The sequence below is a fragment of the Engystomops pustulosus genome, chromosome 7 (assembly GCF_040894005.1).
Source record: "Engystomops pustulosus chromosome 7, aEngPut4.maternal, whole genome shotgun sequence".
Classification (NCBI taxonomy): Eukaryota; Metazoa; Chordata; class Amphibia; order Anura; family Leptodactylidae; genus Engystomops; species Engystomops pustulosus.
The window spans coordinates 107,933,795-107,950,144 of record NC_092417.1 but is presented as its reverse complement, the minus strand read 5'-3'; the positions used below and the strand labels follow the sequence as shown (position 1 = coordinate 107,950,144).

At 38.6% G+C, this 16,350-nt stretch overlaps 1 protein-coding gene across 1 annotated transcript in view; it reads left to right on the top strand.

The window, feature by feature from the left end:
- The first annotated feature begins 3,418 nt into the window (after window positions 1–3,418).
- ADAMTS18 (ADAM metallopeptidase with thrombospondin type 1 motif 18) overlaps window positions 3,419–16,350 on the top strand; it is a 69,475-nt gene continuing 56,543 nt past the window's right edge. The window contains exons 1-3 of the mRNA XM_072117494.1: window positions 3,419–3,679; window positions 3,774–3,852; window positions 7,936–8,252. Of these exons, the coding sequence (XP_071973595.1) occupies window positions 3,506–3,679; window positions 3,774–3,852; window positions 7,936–8,252 (570 nt within the window). The 5' untranslated portion in view covers window positions 3,419–3,505. The remainder of the gene's footprint in view (window positions 3,680–3,773; window positions 3,853–7,935; window positions 8,253–16,350) is intronic.

Genomic DNA, 16,350 nt, shown 5'->3' with positions numbered 1-16,350 from the left:
TTTAAAAGGAGAGCATAGTTACTGTAGGTTTTATGCATTTCTGTTTTTATGGATAATTTTTGTTTTTCATGGTCAGCAATATTGACCATGCAGAGCTACAGACAGAATACATGATCTGTGTAACCATACCATTTTGTATGTTGACAGTAGCTGAAGGACTGTGATAAAGAAAATTGTAGGTGGAATTGGAGCACTGCTGTGCAATAATTTCTAAGAAATCTTCTCCCCTCCCTGAAACTGCTGTAGTAATCAAACAGAAGCCTGTTACAGCAGGTGGAGGATCCCTGCAGCAATTCATTGAAGTAACCTTATGCACCACTGCACCGAGTTCTCTGTATCCAGCTACAATCCTGGAATATAAATTAATTTCTTCACAGCCCTCCTGCTACTAACAACATACAAAACGCTTCTTATGGTCTTTATATCATCATAAAAAAACAGATTACCTTCTTATCCAATGCATTTTGCAGCCACTATATGTTTTAAGGCCTTTTCTGAAGATCTTACATCTCATAAATAGAGATGAGCGAGTATACTCGTCCAAGTATACTGCTCGGTCGAGTATTAGCATACTCGGACCGGCTCGTTACTCGGACGAGTATCTCGCCGGCTCGTGATCGAGCAGTAAATTAATAAAATAAATTGAATAAAAGTATTTTTATTGTAAAAAAAAAATATTACACATGTTTCCATATGTTTTACTTGTAAGAACATATTGAAATAACACTATTCTTCACTTTCCAGGTGTTCGCACGTGTCTCCCGCTAATTTAGGAGATGTTCGGAACATCTGGAATGTGAAGAATAGTGTTCTTTCAATGTGTTCTGCACTTAAATGGTCATGTATTCACTGTTTTTAATGTTTTAATTCTATTCTTCACTTTGCAGCTGTGCGCGCGTATCTCCGAACCTATCGGGAGACACGCGCGCACACCTACAATGTGAAGAATAGAATTAAAACATTAAAAACAGTGAACACAGGAGCATTTAAGTGCAGAACACATTGAAAGAACAATATTCTTCACATTCCAGATGTTCGTGCACATCTCCTAACTTAGCGGGAGACACGCGCGAACACCTGCAAAGTGAAGAATAGTGTTATTTCAATGTGTTCGTACAAGTAAAACATCTGCAAACATCTGGATTTTTTTTTTTTGCACTGTTCTTTTACTGTTCAGTTTTATTAAAAAAATGCTCGGGTCTCCCATTGACTTCAATGGGGCTCGTTATTCGAGACGAGCACTCGAGCATCTGGAAAAGTTTGTCTCGAATAACGAGCACCCGAGCATTTTAGTGCTCGCTCATCTCTACTCATAAACTATTAATAGAAGTCACACTCACCAATTTCCAGCAGATATTACTAGTATAAGGGGTTAAATTCTGGTAATAGGTCCTCTGTGAAGTGTACAATAAAGAGATTTATGTTGATACTTTTACATGATAAATTTGTGTATAATTCAAGGGGTTGCCCATTCTTTAACATAAATTGCCTATGTGCTTTTACTGCCGTCATGATATTCCATGAATGCTCACCAATTCATTCATCCCTGATGCTTCTTTTTCTGCTGTGTGCAGACTCTCCGTACACTCTGCACAGACAACAAAGATCAGGGTGTTGAAATTCTTGAGCAGAAAAATCCTTTACAAGTTGAAATTCAAAAAGTTTTTTACTGATATGCATAGAGAGAGGTAGAGGCAGTTTTCATGAGCTATCATTCACACATTCTTCTTAGGACAAGTTATATTTCTGGACAAAGTTTTGGCTTTCATAAGGTGCATAACTACACATTAAAGAAAGCTGATTTTCTTGGGTAGAGGAATAAAGATATTATTATGTCCTGGCATGCTCACACAAAGTGTACACTTCCCTTCTGCGGACACTCATACTTAGTATTTAGACGAACATAGAAGGTTAGGGATCATCTCCTCACCACAGGCTAGACGTGGGCAGATTGAGTTTACGAAGATGAAAGATTTCCCAAACCAAAGTGACCAGTTGATGTGTCAGTTATTGGTGCCAATCCCTTGCTTCTCGGAGAACACGAATCATCAACCTCCACACTTTTTCTCCACTTCAGCATGTAATGTTAAAAAGCATTATTTACAAAAACATTATTAATGTACATAGTAAATGCTATTTAGTTCCTATATTAAGGGAATCCTGCCGAGATTCACACAATGAACGCTTTGTGAACCATATAGGGCAGTGGTGGCGAACCTATGGCACAGGTGCCAGAGGTGGCACTCAGAGCCATTTCTGTGGGCACTCAGACCATCGCTCCAGGACAGAGTTCACCAAATAGGACCAAATCCACCTGCACTCCCAGACAACTTAAGAGATGCTGCTGAGTCTGAATTTGCCCTCCTTCTTTAAACTGTATGGGTGGCCTCTGGGGGCTCGATACGATTGAAAGATGAGTAGCAATAAGTTACTGCTTAAAATGCCATGTTGGCACTTCATGGTAAATACGTGGATTTTGATTGTAGTTTGGGCACTCGGTCTCTAGAAGGTTCGCCATCACTGATATAGGGTATATGCTTCACTTATATTCTGGTTTTAGTACCATTTTCTATTTTAACCAAATGGTATCCGAAAAATCTACTTATACTGTACTTTGGGCATCAGCATGATCTTTATTATGGAGATATAGGGGGAGATTTATCAATGCCTTTCGGTGCACATGGAATTGTGATAATTTATATTATTTTCACCCTTACAACACCTCCACGCCAGGTGGAATGGGGGAGGTCTGCACATTAGCTTGTACCTGCTCCTGTTCTGGTGAAAGCTATAATGCAGTTATATGCCAGGTAGGGCCTAACGTAGAATTATCAGGGAACGCTGCCCAGTTTTGTTGTGTTGTACTGTGTAGAGATACTACTCCTTTGACAATAGGAATAGTAACATCCAATGCTAATTTATTCATAAATTTAGAGGAGGAATAACAGAGGGACAGTACAATGAAATATTGTAAGTAACAATGCTCCCAAATTATTCTATAGGGAAAACAGATTCTTAATAAATCAGACATAATTGAAGTTATTTTGTATACCTTGAAAAGTACCGGTTTACACTATGTTATTTTTGCCACCAAAAATTGGGCAAATGTGAATAGATCCTCAATTGTTCACCCCTTACATTACTAAATAATCTCTGTTAATAAAATTCATTATTGTGGATTTTGTCATTTTTTTGTCAACATTGCTAACATAAAAGTGAACTATTCAGTTATAATACAACACTAGCTAGGGCTACAGTATAGTCAAAATTTCATGGAATGTACTTGAGTGACACAGGGAGGCGTGAACAAGGGAGGGGGCAGGAGAAGTAATTCTATGCTGCTTTTAGAGTGCTTTGTATTATTGGGAATGCTGCTGCATGAAGCTGAGTCTAGGGTTAAGATGATCAGTGGAATCACTGAGTCTTCCTTCCAATATCTTAGAAGAACTCTAGCAAGCAGAGGCACCTTACATGCCCTGGATGCAAATATGCCACCTACTTCAAGATGATGAGAACATCCTGTCTATTGCTCTGCATGCTTCTTGGAGCAGATACAGGCTTGCATGCTGTGCAGAAGATGGATTATTTTGTTCTCATCCTGTGGACATTACCTGTCACCATCCTGAAATGCACCTCTTTGCCTTTTTTGACAATCCTGTGGATTGGAAGCTTGGACAAGGCAGGTTCACTTTCTTTTATGATCCAAATATTTAAGCAAGGCACAATCCTTCCATTCACATCTGTCATTTGTATCATCTGTTCTTGTCTTTCAGACACTTCAACTCTACTGCCTATGTGTATCGTTTGCTGCCTCCTTAGCTAGTGACAGTGGATTTCCAGGAATGAATCATGGTTTGTATCAAGTCAATGAGTGGAATTGTTTTTTGATTTGTTTTTAATTATTGCTTATTTTATTATTAAAGACATGTAAATGTAATATAGTATTCTGATGTTAAGACTTAACATAACAGTGAGTGCTATTATCATAACATTTTAGGTAAATCACAATTTGGCATCAAGGTGTTACATGAAAAAATAATGACGCTACAGAATTTGATGGTGCTAAATAAATAAAGATTATTATTATGTTATTTCTATCTATATCTACCCATAAATTTACAAACATTTTGCAAGTTGGCTGTTTGGTTTGTATAATTTTTATGTTTGTACTTATAGCAACACTATCTACTATATAAAAAATCCCTTAGTTTGGCATGAACAGAGACCAAAACCAAATTGACAATTCTTGTGGCTTAGTAACAATAACAAACATTATATCAAATTTGTGTATAAAGGCAGAGAACCTCCAGAAGTCAGAAGTAAAACACTGTAAAATAGTTTTTTAGAATTCATTTTTTTGTCCTGCTCAGTCAACTCATTCCTGATTTTGTGAGATTTTTGGAGACAAGTGTCATATTGTTATCATTTCTGGAATATAACATTTCACATCACTGGAATGCCATTGTTTTGTATCAGTAGATAACTTCAGTGAAGCTGCTTCTACTACAAAGCTCTTTATTGCACCTCTGTTATCTACTGTCTGTAGTGTGATAAACGTATTAGGAAAGAGTTAAATAGAAAAGACAGATTTGGTTTGGAGGGACATATTTTATCCTTTAACCCTTTCACAGTATTCCATGCCTGCCCTGTAGTGACAGGATTAATTTACTGTCAAGTTTAATGACTAGGCCTCACAGTGGGGCTGTAAAGTCCTGCTCTCTCTGTGATATAATGAATTAATGACAGGTCTGGTGCATACTATGAGCTCTGCCTTACAGTCGAGCTTAGGAATTCCCTTCCCCTGCAGATGTTTCTTCCTGAAGAAAAGTTCTGGGAACCTATGTTACAACTTGATTTCAGTATTGGCTATTTTTTTTTCTATATTTGCTACAGACATACTGTATTTCTATATCAATTTAACAATAAGCCTTTCAATAATGTTTCCATTCCAGAGGAATCAGATAACATTGTAGATGTATTTATGACATAAATAACATTGACTGCTTGTTAAGTTGACACCTATTCATTTTAACATCCCTACATACAGGCACACTTGGCCTCTTCAAGTGTACATGTTTATTTCAAAGCTAAGCGGGAAACAAGTCACTGTCACTTATCTATTCTAAGTAGCCATGAGAAATTGTGTAGGATGATATTAAATGTGCCACTCTGCCATAATCTTTTTTATGGAATTTATGCTTGTGAATAAAGTGAAAGACAGGTTTGGTTGCATTAAAGGGCTTTTCCCACGAACTAAAGTTAGGCCCTATCCCATGGATAGGGCCTAACTTTTTGATCAGTAGGGGTCTCGGTGCGGAGACTCCCACAGATTGTGAAAATGAGGGGTCCCAAGGCAGCTCCGTCAGACTAATGTAGCAGATAACTTTAGTTTGTGGGAAAACCCCTTTAAATCCAATAAGTATGGGCAACTTACGGAAGACTTACTAGGCATGACACAGTGGGCTATATATTGTAAAGAATAGAAGATCTTTGTCATCATAACAATATCGGAAATATATATAATTCAAGTATTTTTGTATCTTTAATGATTCTTCATGCCTCAGATTCTAAATCCTAAATTGTTAATACATTTTTTTTCTCTTGTAAATTACTCCTTAAGACTGATGTAAATTTTATGTGGAATCTGTAGATTTGGTTAGCTCGAGGTTGGATAAAAGGATCTCCAATTAACATTCCTTGACTTGTCATAGTTGGTGTCCGTGTCAGAGGATTATTATGAGAGGGGCTAATATATTTGACAGGCAGTGCATGAACTGAGCAGACCCTTTAAATCATGTATTTGCAGACTGGTATTGTACTAAAAGGGTAATCAGCAGAACCCCCTGGTGGTGACAAATGTTTTTTTCTAAAAGACTTTTTGTAATCTTTCTTTCTAAAGTCTAAGTTTGACTAATCCTCTTTATATGCAAGAACAAAAACATAATGGAAGAATCCCTTGTTGACCTCTATTGTTTTGATTGAGTTGTCAAAAGTGCATTTTAAGGGACACTAGCATCAGAATGGCCTGAACTGCTTTAGTATTTTAGAATTTGCTGTAGCATTTTCAGTAGTGTTTATTATCTCACATATCAATTTTTACACTGGTTTAAATTATACAATTGATTTTTATATTCGCCTTAAAGTGTTTTTTTTATAAAATCAAGCCTACCTATTTAATAATGATGACTGCCAGTGGATATAAGACCAATGTAAGAAAGGTTACAGTACAGTTATTGGAGTATTGTTTTGTAATGAACAATGTTCTTTATATGAAATATTGCTAAAAATCCTCATTTTCCATAAATTCCATTACAATGTCTTGGACTGTGGTAGCATCCATCTATTCCCATTTCACTTTTTTGACCTTAAATCTTCTTACTAATGTCCATGAACAACACAGGTTCAGGAAAGTATGAGTACCCCGATTGCATACTAATAGAACATTTGGCCTTATAGTTGAAGTACTTGAATCATACCTTACTTAAGAAATTTTGGGGGCTGAATGTAGAATTTTTTTTTATTGTTTAAAAAAATTATGATATTGGTGCCTTGTTTTTAGCTTATATGTTACAGGGAGTTGTTATGTTGCCTTAAACACTGTTCACTAACCTGGTAAAATGCTTTTACCAGTATTGAGAATAGAATTTAATGATTCACTTTTTATGCATTGGGCTGATCAAAAGGTCAAAACACGAAACTTAGTCCAAGTGAAGTTATCAAGGGGTTGTTTCACAATAATGCACAGGATAGTGGATACGTTTCTTATCGCTGGGGGTCTTACTGCTAAGACAATCAAGACGTAAATTAAGTTCCCCTTATCAAATGGAGCACAGGTGAACATTCTCATCCAACCTGTCAGTTTTAGTGAGACTTGTCAAATACCTTGCATATTGTGGTATCCTAAAAGGATATGCAAATGTAATGTCTATTCTTTTGTTCTCAGGGAACATAAGATGTCATATTCCATAAGTCAGAGGTGACACACCGAGATGTTTTTGCTGAAACGCAGCAAGCTGACAGCATCTATGGCAGAGCAACTCTCCCTCTTAGAGTACAGTGCAGCATCCTGCACTAATGGTGCCACGATATTGCAATTCATGCTACACTCTCAGCAGGAGAGTTGCCCCACCTCTGAATGCTGACACGGCTTTTTGACTGTGCTGGTTTTGCTACCTAACAGCACCATCATCCTCTTCTGCTTAGAGCATGGTGTGAATGGTGGCCATCTTACCATTAGTGAAGCCAAAGCTCCCCACACAGCCAGAACCACTATTATGTTGTCTCACAAGTGCCCTGTCAGCATTAGAAGGTTGAACCAAGATCCATTCACGACTACAGGAGGATAAGAGAGTCATGTCAAGCATGTGTGCTTTTTAAACCCTTCATTATCCTAAAGCAGCTAGTAAAGTCTCACCCTGCTACCAGTGTACCCACCACAGCTACCACTCATCAATACTGGGGGAAGGGAACTTTTTGTTAATAAAGCTACATATGCCACAAAATTATTGCTTTTTCTAGAGGTGGCACAATACATGAGTTTTTTTTTTTTTTTACCAATTTTGAAACACTGAGCTCAAAAGGTGTGTCATTTTTTATTTAGGGCATTGATTTCTATTTTATGCATTTGTATTGTATGGTTCATTAATATGGTGCAAATAGCCTTCTGTGGACCTGTATTTTACCCAAGAGAGCCTGTGTGCTTTTGTGGCATTCATTATTAATATCCCTCCCTCAAAATGTTACTGTTATGCAAGTATATATAAGTTTAAGATGCTTTATTTAGTATGTTCAGGTCAATCATGTGCACAAAATTTGAGTATACACCTATGCTTTGGACTCTAGATGACAGTGCAAAATACAACAAACTCAACAAAATATGATTTTTTTAGTTATGGGCATTGATTATTACTGATACCCTACTTTTTCCACCTTCAGATTATGTCTTTGTTACACCAGTGGAAGTGGACTCCAATGGAGCCTACATCTCTCACAATGTCTTGCACAGTATTAGGAAGAAGAGGTCTACACGGAGTTCAAAGTCTTCCTTGCACTATAGATTTTCAGCATTTGGACAGGAACTACACTTGGAGCTCCATCCCTCTCCTTTGCTGTCAAGCCAGTTCACTGTGAATGTTCTAGGTAAAGATGGAGCCTTAACAGATGTGGAACAGACTGTGGAGCCATGTTTTTATCAGGGATTTATCAGGAACTATGAGAACTCCTCAGTGGCCTTATCTACGTGTGTGGGAATGGTAAGTCATTTTTTACATCTGCAGTGGTAAACTAAATGTAAGGCAAGTTTTTCTTAGGTCATCTCTAGTACTGCAATACTAAATATCACTGTCAACTATTTACACGGCTCAAGTGGTTATCTCAAATTCAAAAATTTTTATGGAGTCATATAAAAAATATGGAGCAATGTCTGATGAAGCCCAGCAGAAGAAATGTGTATCACCCAAATATATAAAAAAAATATATAAAATATACATGGTCGGGTCATTTATTCCATCATAAATTCTTTTGGGGAGATTTATCATAACCAATCAGTGCACAGCTCTAAATGGTTTACATTGGCAACTGGAACAGTTTTACCTCAGACATTTCTGATAAAATCTACCCCTGTGTTCATATCTGGACATAAATATGGAAAAAAATATATATCTTTAATTCCACCGGTTGGTCATAGCCCACAAGTTAATCCTCATGTTATCCAACATGTATAATCAACTAATATTGACATATATGTGCACTTTTTTAAGGAACCCCAACAGTGTTGGACTGGGTTATGATGGAACTACTAGAGATGGTGATCTTGAGGGCCTACCCTACATCTATAACATTTCCACATAGGATGTATAATCAATAACCTGTAATAATATTTATGAATCAACTTTCTGTGTAAAAAATAGACCACAGTGTAAAGTGAATGTTGGGTTTGTTTTCTGCTGGATCTTTAGGGCCAATTATAATGTTTTAAACCTTGGGTCTACTGATGGATTCTCTGGTAATCTACTGAGCCAGTCCAACCCCAAAATCACTCACCAGGCTATAATTATTTGACCTAGAGATAGTATCTATTTGGTTAGGGTATATATCAATCTATGGGGTGCAGGCTTCTAGCCTTACCATACAAATCAGCATGGAAGCACTGCTGTAAAACTTTTGGTGGAATAAATTTATCTTGGATTTAGAGTGCTGCTATGCTGATTTTTGGTAGTTTACATGGTAAGTGGACACAGCAACTTTCAGTACTTATGTGCAGGAAGTCAGTTATCGATTCATTGCCAGGAGAGAAATTGACTTTCTGTCAGACTTAGGTAAGAAGAGTACCCAACATCATTGCTGATTATTACCAACAAACACCATTCTAATAACGTGCTTTATCCAGTTACATATAATTAACAAGTGACAATGACTTGTAGAATGACAGAATGGCCAAGCTCTAGACCCCATCCATTGGGCTTGACTGATTCTTTTGTATCAACAAATCCAAGGTTAATTTTCATCATGACAGGTAACACTTAAAGTCCTTTTGATTTTAAAGCCATTCTACTTAGGCTGTCTTGTCGTAGACTTTGTAGTGTCATAGGCATCTTATATAGCACATACATGTACTTGGGCTCTGTATACATATACATATATGTTTCCATTAAAAAATCTCTTATCCATAGGATCCTTAGGAGTCATCTGTAATTGTTAGTTCAACTGTTTATTTTTTCTGCAGCACCCCTACTGGTACAACATTGTCTGAACAACATATTAAAGCCACTGACCATTACTGTTGCTAAGCTTATGCTAAAGTAGAGAGTAGGGAGCCATGCCAAGCTGATCGGTGCGGGAGCCGTGTGTTGACCCTCACTGATCTGATATTGATGGCCATTAATATGTATAGAGTATGTCTCTAATTATTAGCTAAATGAGGAATATTAAGCAAATTTTGGATGTATTTACCAACATATGTCCAGCTGATCAAAAAGTAACAAGATGCATGTGCTCATAGGGATTTCAGAAAGAATGTCATTCGCTATACCTTTAAAATCACAAGTATTTCTCAGTATTAGTTCATTCTTAGTAAATGCAAATGTTGTGATAAGTTCTGTATATTTTTTTTGCTTCCTCCCCTTTATCTGCACATTTAGCAGGTATCTTACTGTAAGGAGCTGTCAGCCCATATATTCATGTCATTCCTGGAATCTTCTCCACAGGGTGCAGCAGAGCAAATCTGCTCATTACCTAATGATGTGATGTGTTTAAGCTTTCCTGGTTATTTGGATGCTGATGAACAAGTGTAATTAAAGGCATCCTGTGTTTTCACCTTGTAGCAAGTTACTCTTCCTCTCTCAGAATTTTTCCTCTGGATTCCTTATGACACAGCTAGGGAGTCAATAGTTAAAAGTGTCTCTTTAGCGTTTGGGAAATGATCAGTGCAGCAGACTATCCTGTCGGAGGCCAAGTTTAGCCATCACACTGTCAGCCCGAACAATATCTCCAAGATTGAATGGCTTCAATATCCTTTTTACACCAATTACTTTTGTCACTTGGATGCCCCTCTTTCCAGCTTTCTTTGTTCAATGCAATTAAAGTGGAAGTGGTGGTTCTTTTATACAGTTGGCAGCTCTTATCTTTTCTTTGTGGCTTTCATTAGCAGTAGCTTCACAACAATAAAACTGCAACGACCCTGTTCTTTCAAGCCTCCAGTCTCCACAATGGGGCTTGGAAGAAATTTCATTTCAATAGACTGTGAGGGTCTCTTTGATCTAATTTTTGGATGACCCAAATGATTCAGTCATTCAGTTCACTGCTGTCTTCTTATACTTGTATTGAATGCTGTGTGGTGAAAGAACTCATTTAGGAGGGGTTGCTAGGCTGAATGATCTTACGATGACACAGGAACCACACAGAATCATACCAGTATATATCTGCTCATTGATCAGTGGCTTGCTAAGGCAAGTACTTTTCCCCATTGTTAACCATGGCTCGCTGGTTTGTGCTAGGCCACTTAGAAACTTGATCCATGACCAGAGGCAGTAAAGAACCTAGAGTATAATCATCCATGTAAGCATTTCATGTTCACATTCCTTTTGAAAATAACTATTGCAGTAGTATAGATAACCACCTACAATAGACTGACATAGCAGAATGTGCATCAGATCTATCAAACTTTTTTTAAGTTACTCACTGTTTATTGAGGTAGATGGAAGGAATGTACAGAGCAGGTGAGAGGTGGGCAGAAGGTACTGATAAGTCATACAGAAGGCTTAGAAAAAATAAATTTGAAAAATATAGTGGTATGTAGACTTTTTATGTCTGATCAATGCATAGTTTTCTCCCCCTGCCTATTTACAGCTAATCTTGATTGTTTCATTTGGGATTAGAGCACATCCATCTTTCATGCATCAAGCATTTGAAATATCTCTACATACAGAGATTTGTTTTGTAACATCTGTATGGCAAAAGCAATGATTTTTCAAATACCTCCATCATTGACGTGCGTGAAATGCTCTACAGACTACGGTGCCAGCAATTTTTACCATCTCAGGTGGTCTGCTCCTTTGGCTGGATTTGTTACACACTGTGATTTAATCCTCCCACAATTCCCAGTGCCCCCCTTCCCAAATGCAGATTTTCCACTGAGTCACCAGCAGATCTAAAGAAGTCAAATCCAAAGTAGAACTTACTGAGGCAGTTGAAAGTATAGAACTTTTGCTAGATGTTTCCACAGAATAATAAGATTCTTAATAGTATGATGCTCAACAGGCATTGATACAGTAATAAAGCCATATCTTCAAAGAAACCTGCACGTTTGCTTTGGCAAACCAGATTTTTTATATTAATATTTAGACTTTTATTATTGTGGTAGGGGGAGATTACACATTACACTTGTAGGATGCACTTTTTAGTCCAATGACAAGTGACAAGCCAATGTCACAACTGCTGTTAATATGAGAAAGTGCTTTAAGAGCAAGTTTACAGATCTTCTATGTTTTACAAGCTCAATCCATAAAAGAGCTTGGGAAAAGTGCAGATTTACGATATATGGCATCAAGGAAATTCATTGTCTCTTTAGTCCCCATGAAATGCTGTTTTTTTTCTGTATTCTTAGATGGCTCAATTCAAAAGCCATAAATAATGACATTTTTTCCCCTCTGCTAATTTCAGCTTCCTTTCAGACTGCAAAGTGGATGGGTAACATTTGCACTGCAACATCACAGGGAAGAACAAGGGACAGTCCCTTTTTTGTAATGTCTTAAAAGTTTGGAAAAGAAGTACTTCACACATAGATAACACCTAGCAGGACAATATCCTAGACTCCATAATACTAGAAAAAAAAACGGAATTTGAGAAGGAAGCACACCAGATGAAAATGTTCATAAATTTGAACATCTTTTTTCTCATGCAATTACACATTAAAAGGGAGCAGCCCTGTTTTACACACATTGATACTCTTTGATACCTAGAGAAAGAATTAAACTCAATTGTGAATACCAGATTGAAGAGTTCTGCACACAGGACTAATTTGGAAAAATTAATGACAGCTGAATAAAAGCCCAATGGACCCCATTTTAGTATACAGGTTTTTAGCGTTTGTTGGTGTCCATCATTTTACAAGCTTAGTCTTCTGTTATTTTAATTCTTCTCCTGCAATGGGGATGAATATTGGAAATAAGTTACAGAGATGTGAAGTTAGACTAAGGGAACAACTAACTGTGGTCCAAAGACATAGACGTAGGTGTGCTATGTAGTCACACATAGCACACCTAAGCAATGAACAAACATGTATTGAACAACAAAGAGATACAAATTGGATATCTGTTAAATTGAAGCCAATTATTGAAATTATATTGCAGTTATTCACCATTTCAACCAATGTCTGATCCATTGTATTAAAAAGGTTTTGTAAACACAAGTCCATTGTATATTTGTGTATTATTTATTGGACAAAGTCATCTACCATATATACTCGAGTATAAGCTGACCCGAGTATAAGCCGAGACCCCTAATTTTACCACCAAAACTGGGAAAACCTATTGACTTGAGTATAAGCCGAGGGTGTAGTATACAGCCAGCCCCCAGTAGTACACAGCCTGCCCCAAGTAGTATACAGCCTGCCCCAAGTAGTATACAGCCTGCCCCGTCCCAAGTAGTATACAGCCTGCCCTGCCCCAAATAGTATACAGTCTGCCCTGCCCCAAGTAGTATACAGCCTGCCCCAAGTAGTATACAGCCTGCCCCAAGTAGTACACAGCCTGCCCTGCGCCAAGTAGTATACAACCTGCCCCAGTAGTATACAGCCTGCCCTAAGTGGTATACAGCTTTCCCCAAGTAGTATACAGCCTGCCCCAGTGGTATACAGCCTGCCCTGCCCCAAGTAGTATACAGCCTGCCTGCCCCAAGTAGTATACAGCCTGCCCCAAGTGGTATACAGCCTGCCCCAAGTGGTATACAGCCTGCCCCAAGTGGTATACAGCGTGCCTCAAGTGCTACACAGCGTGCCCCAAGTGCTATACAGCGCGCCCCCAGTATGCCAAGCTAATAAAAATAAATAAACTGACCCTCCGACGATACGCACCTTTGATACTCGGCACGGCTCCCGGTCCTCGCCCCGACTCCCGATCCTCAGCGGCAGCTCCCTTTCCTTTTCTTTCTTCACTGGCCAGCATTCGCGTCCATGCGAGCTGCCGGCTGGCGCGCACTATGCTGCGGCGGTGTCGCCGCTGATGACGTCATCAGCGGCGACACTGCCGCATCATAGTGTGCGCCCGCGGCAGATCGCATGGACGCGACTGCCTGCTAGTGAAGAAGGCAGAGAGAAGCAGAAGCTGCTGCTAAGGACCGGGAGCCGCCGCCGAGGACCGGGAGCTGCCGCCGAGGATCCGGGTGCCGGAGGGTGAGTATTCATTTTTTTTTAATTGACTCGTGTATAAACCGAGGAGAGGTTTTTCAGCACATTTTTTGTGCTGAAAAACTCGGTTTATACACGAATATATACGGTAATTAAGCATTAATTTGATACACTAACATGTAGAAAAAATTGTTGTTAAAGATAACATCTTTTACAAACTATCCATTTTGTTCATGTGAAGACTCATTTGGCCAGCTTAACACTCAGTCACAGTGCTTTAAATGTCCATAAAGTATAACAAAATCAGATGAAACAAAGCTTAAAAAGCCATTCTGGAATTGTTCACCTTTAAGTGGCATCAATCCCACATCAAACACACAGAAAGCAAGAAAGGAGTGATAGAAAGAGTCTCACAATTCTCAATGTACATGAAAGACTGCAATACAGGTGTAAAAATGTGCTGTCAGTTGCCTCTTGCTTGTTCCTAGTTGTAAAACTGCAAAGAAGGGTTTTATGTCATGTTTATCTAGACCTGTATAATGCTCCAGTGCACAGAGATAATGTACAATCAAGTGACTGCTTGCCCAACGTATAAACCTTTAATGCTTTGTGTCTAAGAGATAAAGTTAATGGGTGAACTCCTATATCATGACCATCACATGTAAAGCTGCCAAAGTTTACTTGTTTTATTTAATGGCACATTTACAAAGTTGTAAGAACTTTGACCTTTGTAACGGTAGTTTCTAAATTGGGCATGGGCATCTCGAAAGTTCTTGCATTGGAATGAATGTGACAGGACTGCATTGCTTTACTTTCAGGAAGCAGTATGTGTCCACATAAATTCATGCATTTGAGTGGAAATAGATTATTTGGCAAATCAGATGACGTGGCAGATTCTTATGGACAGAAGCTAATCCTTTAAAGGGCACCTACCACCACGATTCTAGCTATAAAGGTAGATCGGGTGGTAGGTGGATGTAAGGGACGTGAGGAGAGCTCTTTTTAGAGCTAATCCTCACGTCCCCGCTAACTTTTAATAAACTTTATTCCCCTAATATGTAAATTTACTTATGCGGCTACTGGGGCGTGGAGTAGCCGAGCACGAGGCTACACAGCGCAGCTACTCCACACCACAGTAGCCACGTTACTCCTCCTACCCTGTGTGTCCTACCCTGTGTGCTGCGCGCCCTCGCCCGACATGCTGGCGTTCTGAGGCCGGAGCTACTGCGCATGCGCAGAACTCCTGCTTGTCAGATGCTGCGAGCCGCACACACAGGGTAGGAGGAGTAACGTGGCTACTGGGGTGTGGAGTAGCCGCACTGTGTAGCCTCGTGCCCAGCTACTCCACGCCCCAGTAGCCACATAGGTAAATTAAGGGAATAAAGTTTAGTAAAAGTTAGCGGGGACATGAGGATTAGCTCTAAAAAGAGCTCTCCTCACGTCCCTTACATCCACCTACCACCCGATCTACCTTTATAGGTAGAATCGTGGTGGTAGGTTCCCTTTAAGAGTCATAGTATTCCAATTTACTATTGGGGTTATCTAATGTGAATGGGTTCTGCAGATTCTACTGACAGATAATGTTAAGGAAAATAAAATATAACATGTACAAGTTTAATCCCTGATTCTTTTGTTCCCAGGGACTGAGCCCTGGAAAGTATGGGGAGTCAGGAAGAATAGATGTCAATTCATTCTGCCAACAGCTGTTGAAGGTGTATGTCACCTTTAATGTAAAAAGAAATTGGGACATAAGCTCTGACGGTGACAAATGACATCAAACACTGATAATGACAGCGTCAATTAATTAACAGCCAGGAGATCATACCCCGGAGACATATATTAGCTCTTTACTTAGATTACAAGTAATTATGTCCTAATCTGTTTTCTAAGAGGGGATTAAAACCACATTTGCTTTTGCATTTGTGCACCAAAGATGTTGATTTGTAATCCCTTTTGAAACTGGCCACTTAAATTGAAGAAAATCAATAGTTGTACTTCTCCATACATTAAAAGGATAAAAGGTTTTCATGTAGTTTATTTCACATATTGGACCAATCGGGGCAAATTTATTGATCTGTTTGAATTCTGTGGTAATTTACATCACAAAACTTTCTAAAATGGTAAATATGACGCAACAGTCTTAAACTAAGCCATATTTATCATCTAGAATCAGACACTGTGATGAATCTGGCACAGTATAAGACTCTTACTTTTCCCCTTTTGTCCCATTCTTTCTATAATGTCCATTTTATAGTTTATTTATATAAATAATCTTCAAAAAGTTCTATAATATATCATGCTGTGCGAGGAACCAGACAGGCTAGGGTAGGAATGCCATGACCAGTCAACTTACTGGTGCTGGTCATAATAGAAATATACTCCAGCCCAGAATTGGCATAGATTTCATTTCTGGCTTAAAAAATGCTGCAACAAAATTCTAAATAAGAGGTTGAAACTTCTTAATAATTCAGGCTTCTACAATGCTTGTCGCACTAATTCTTGAGACA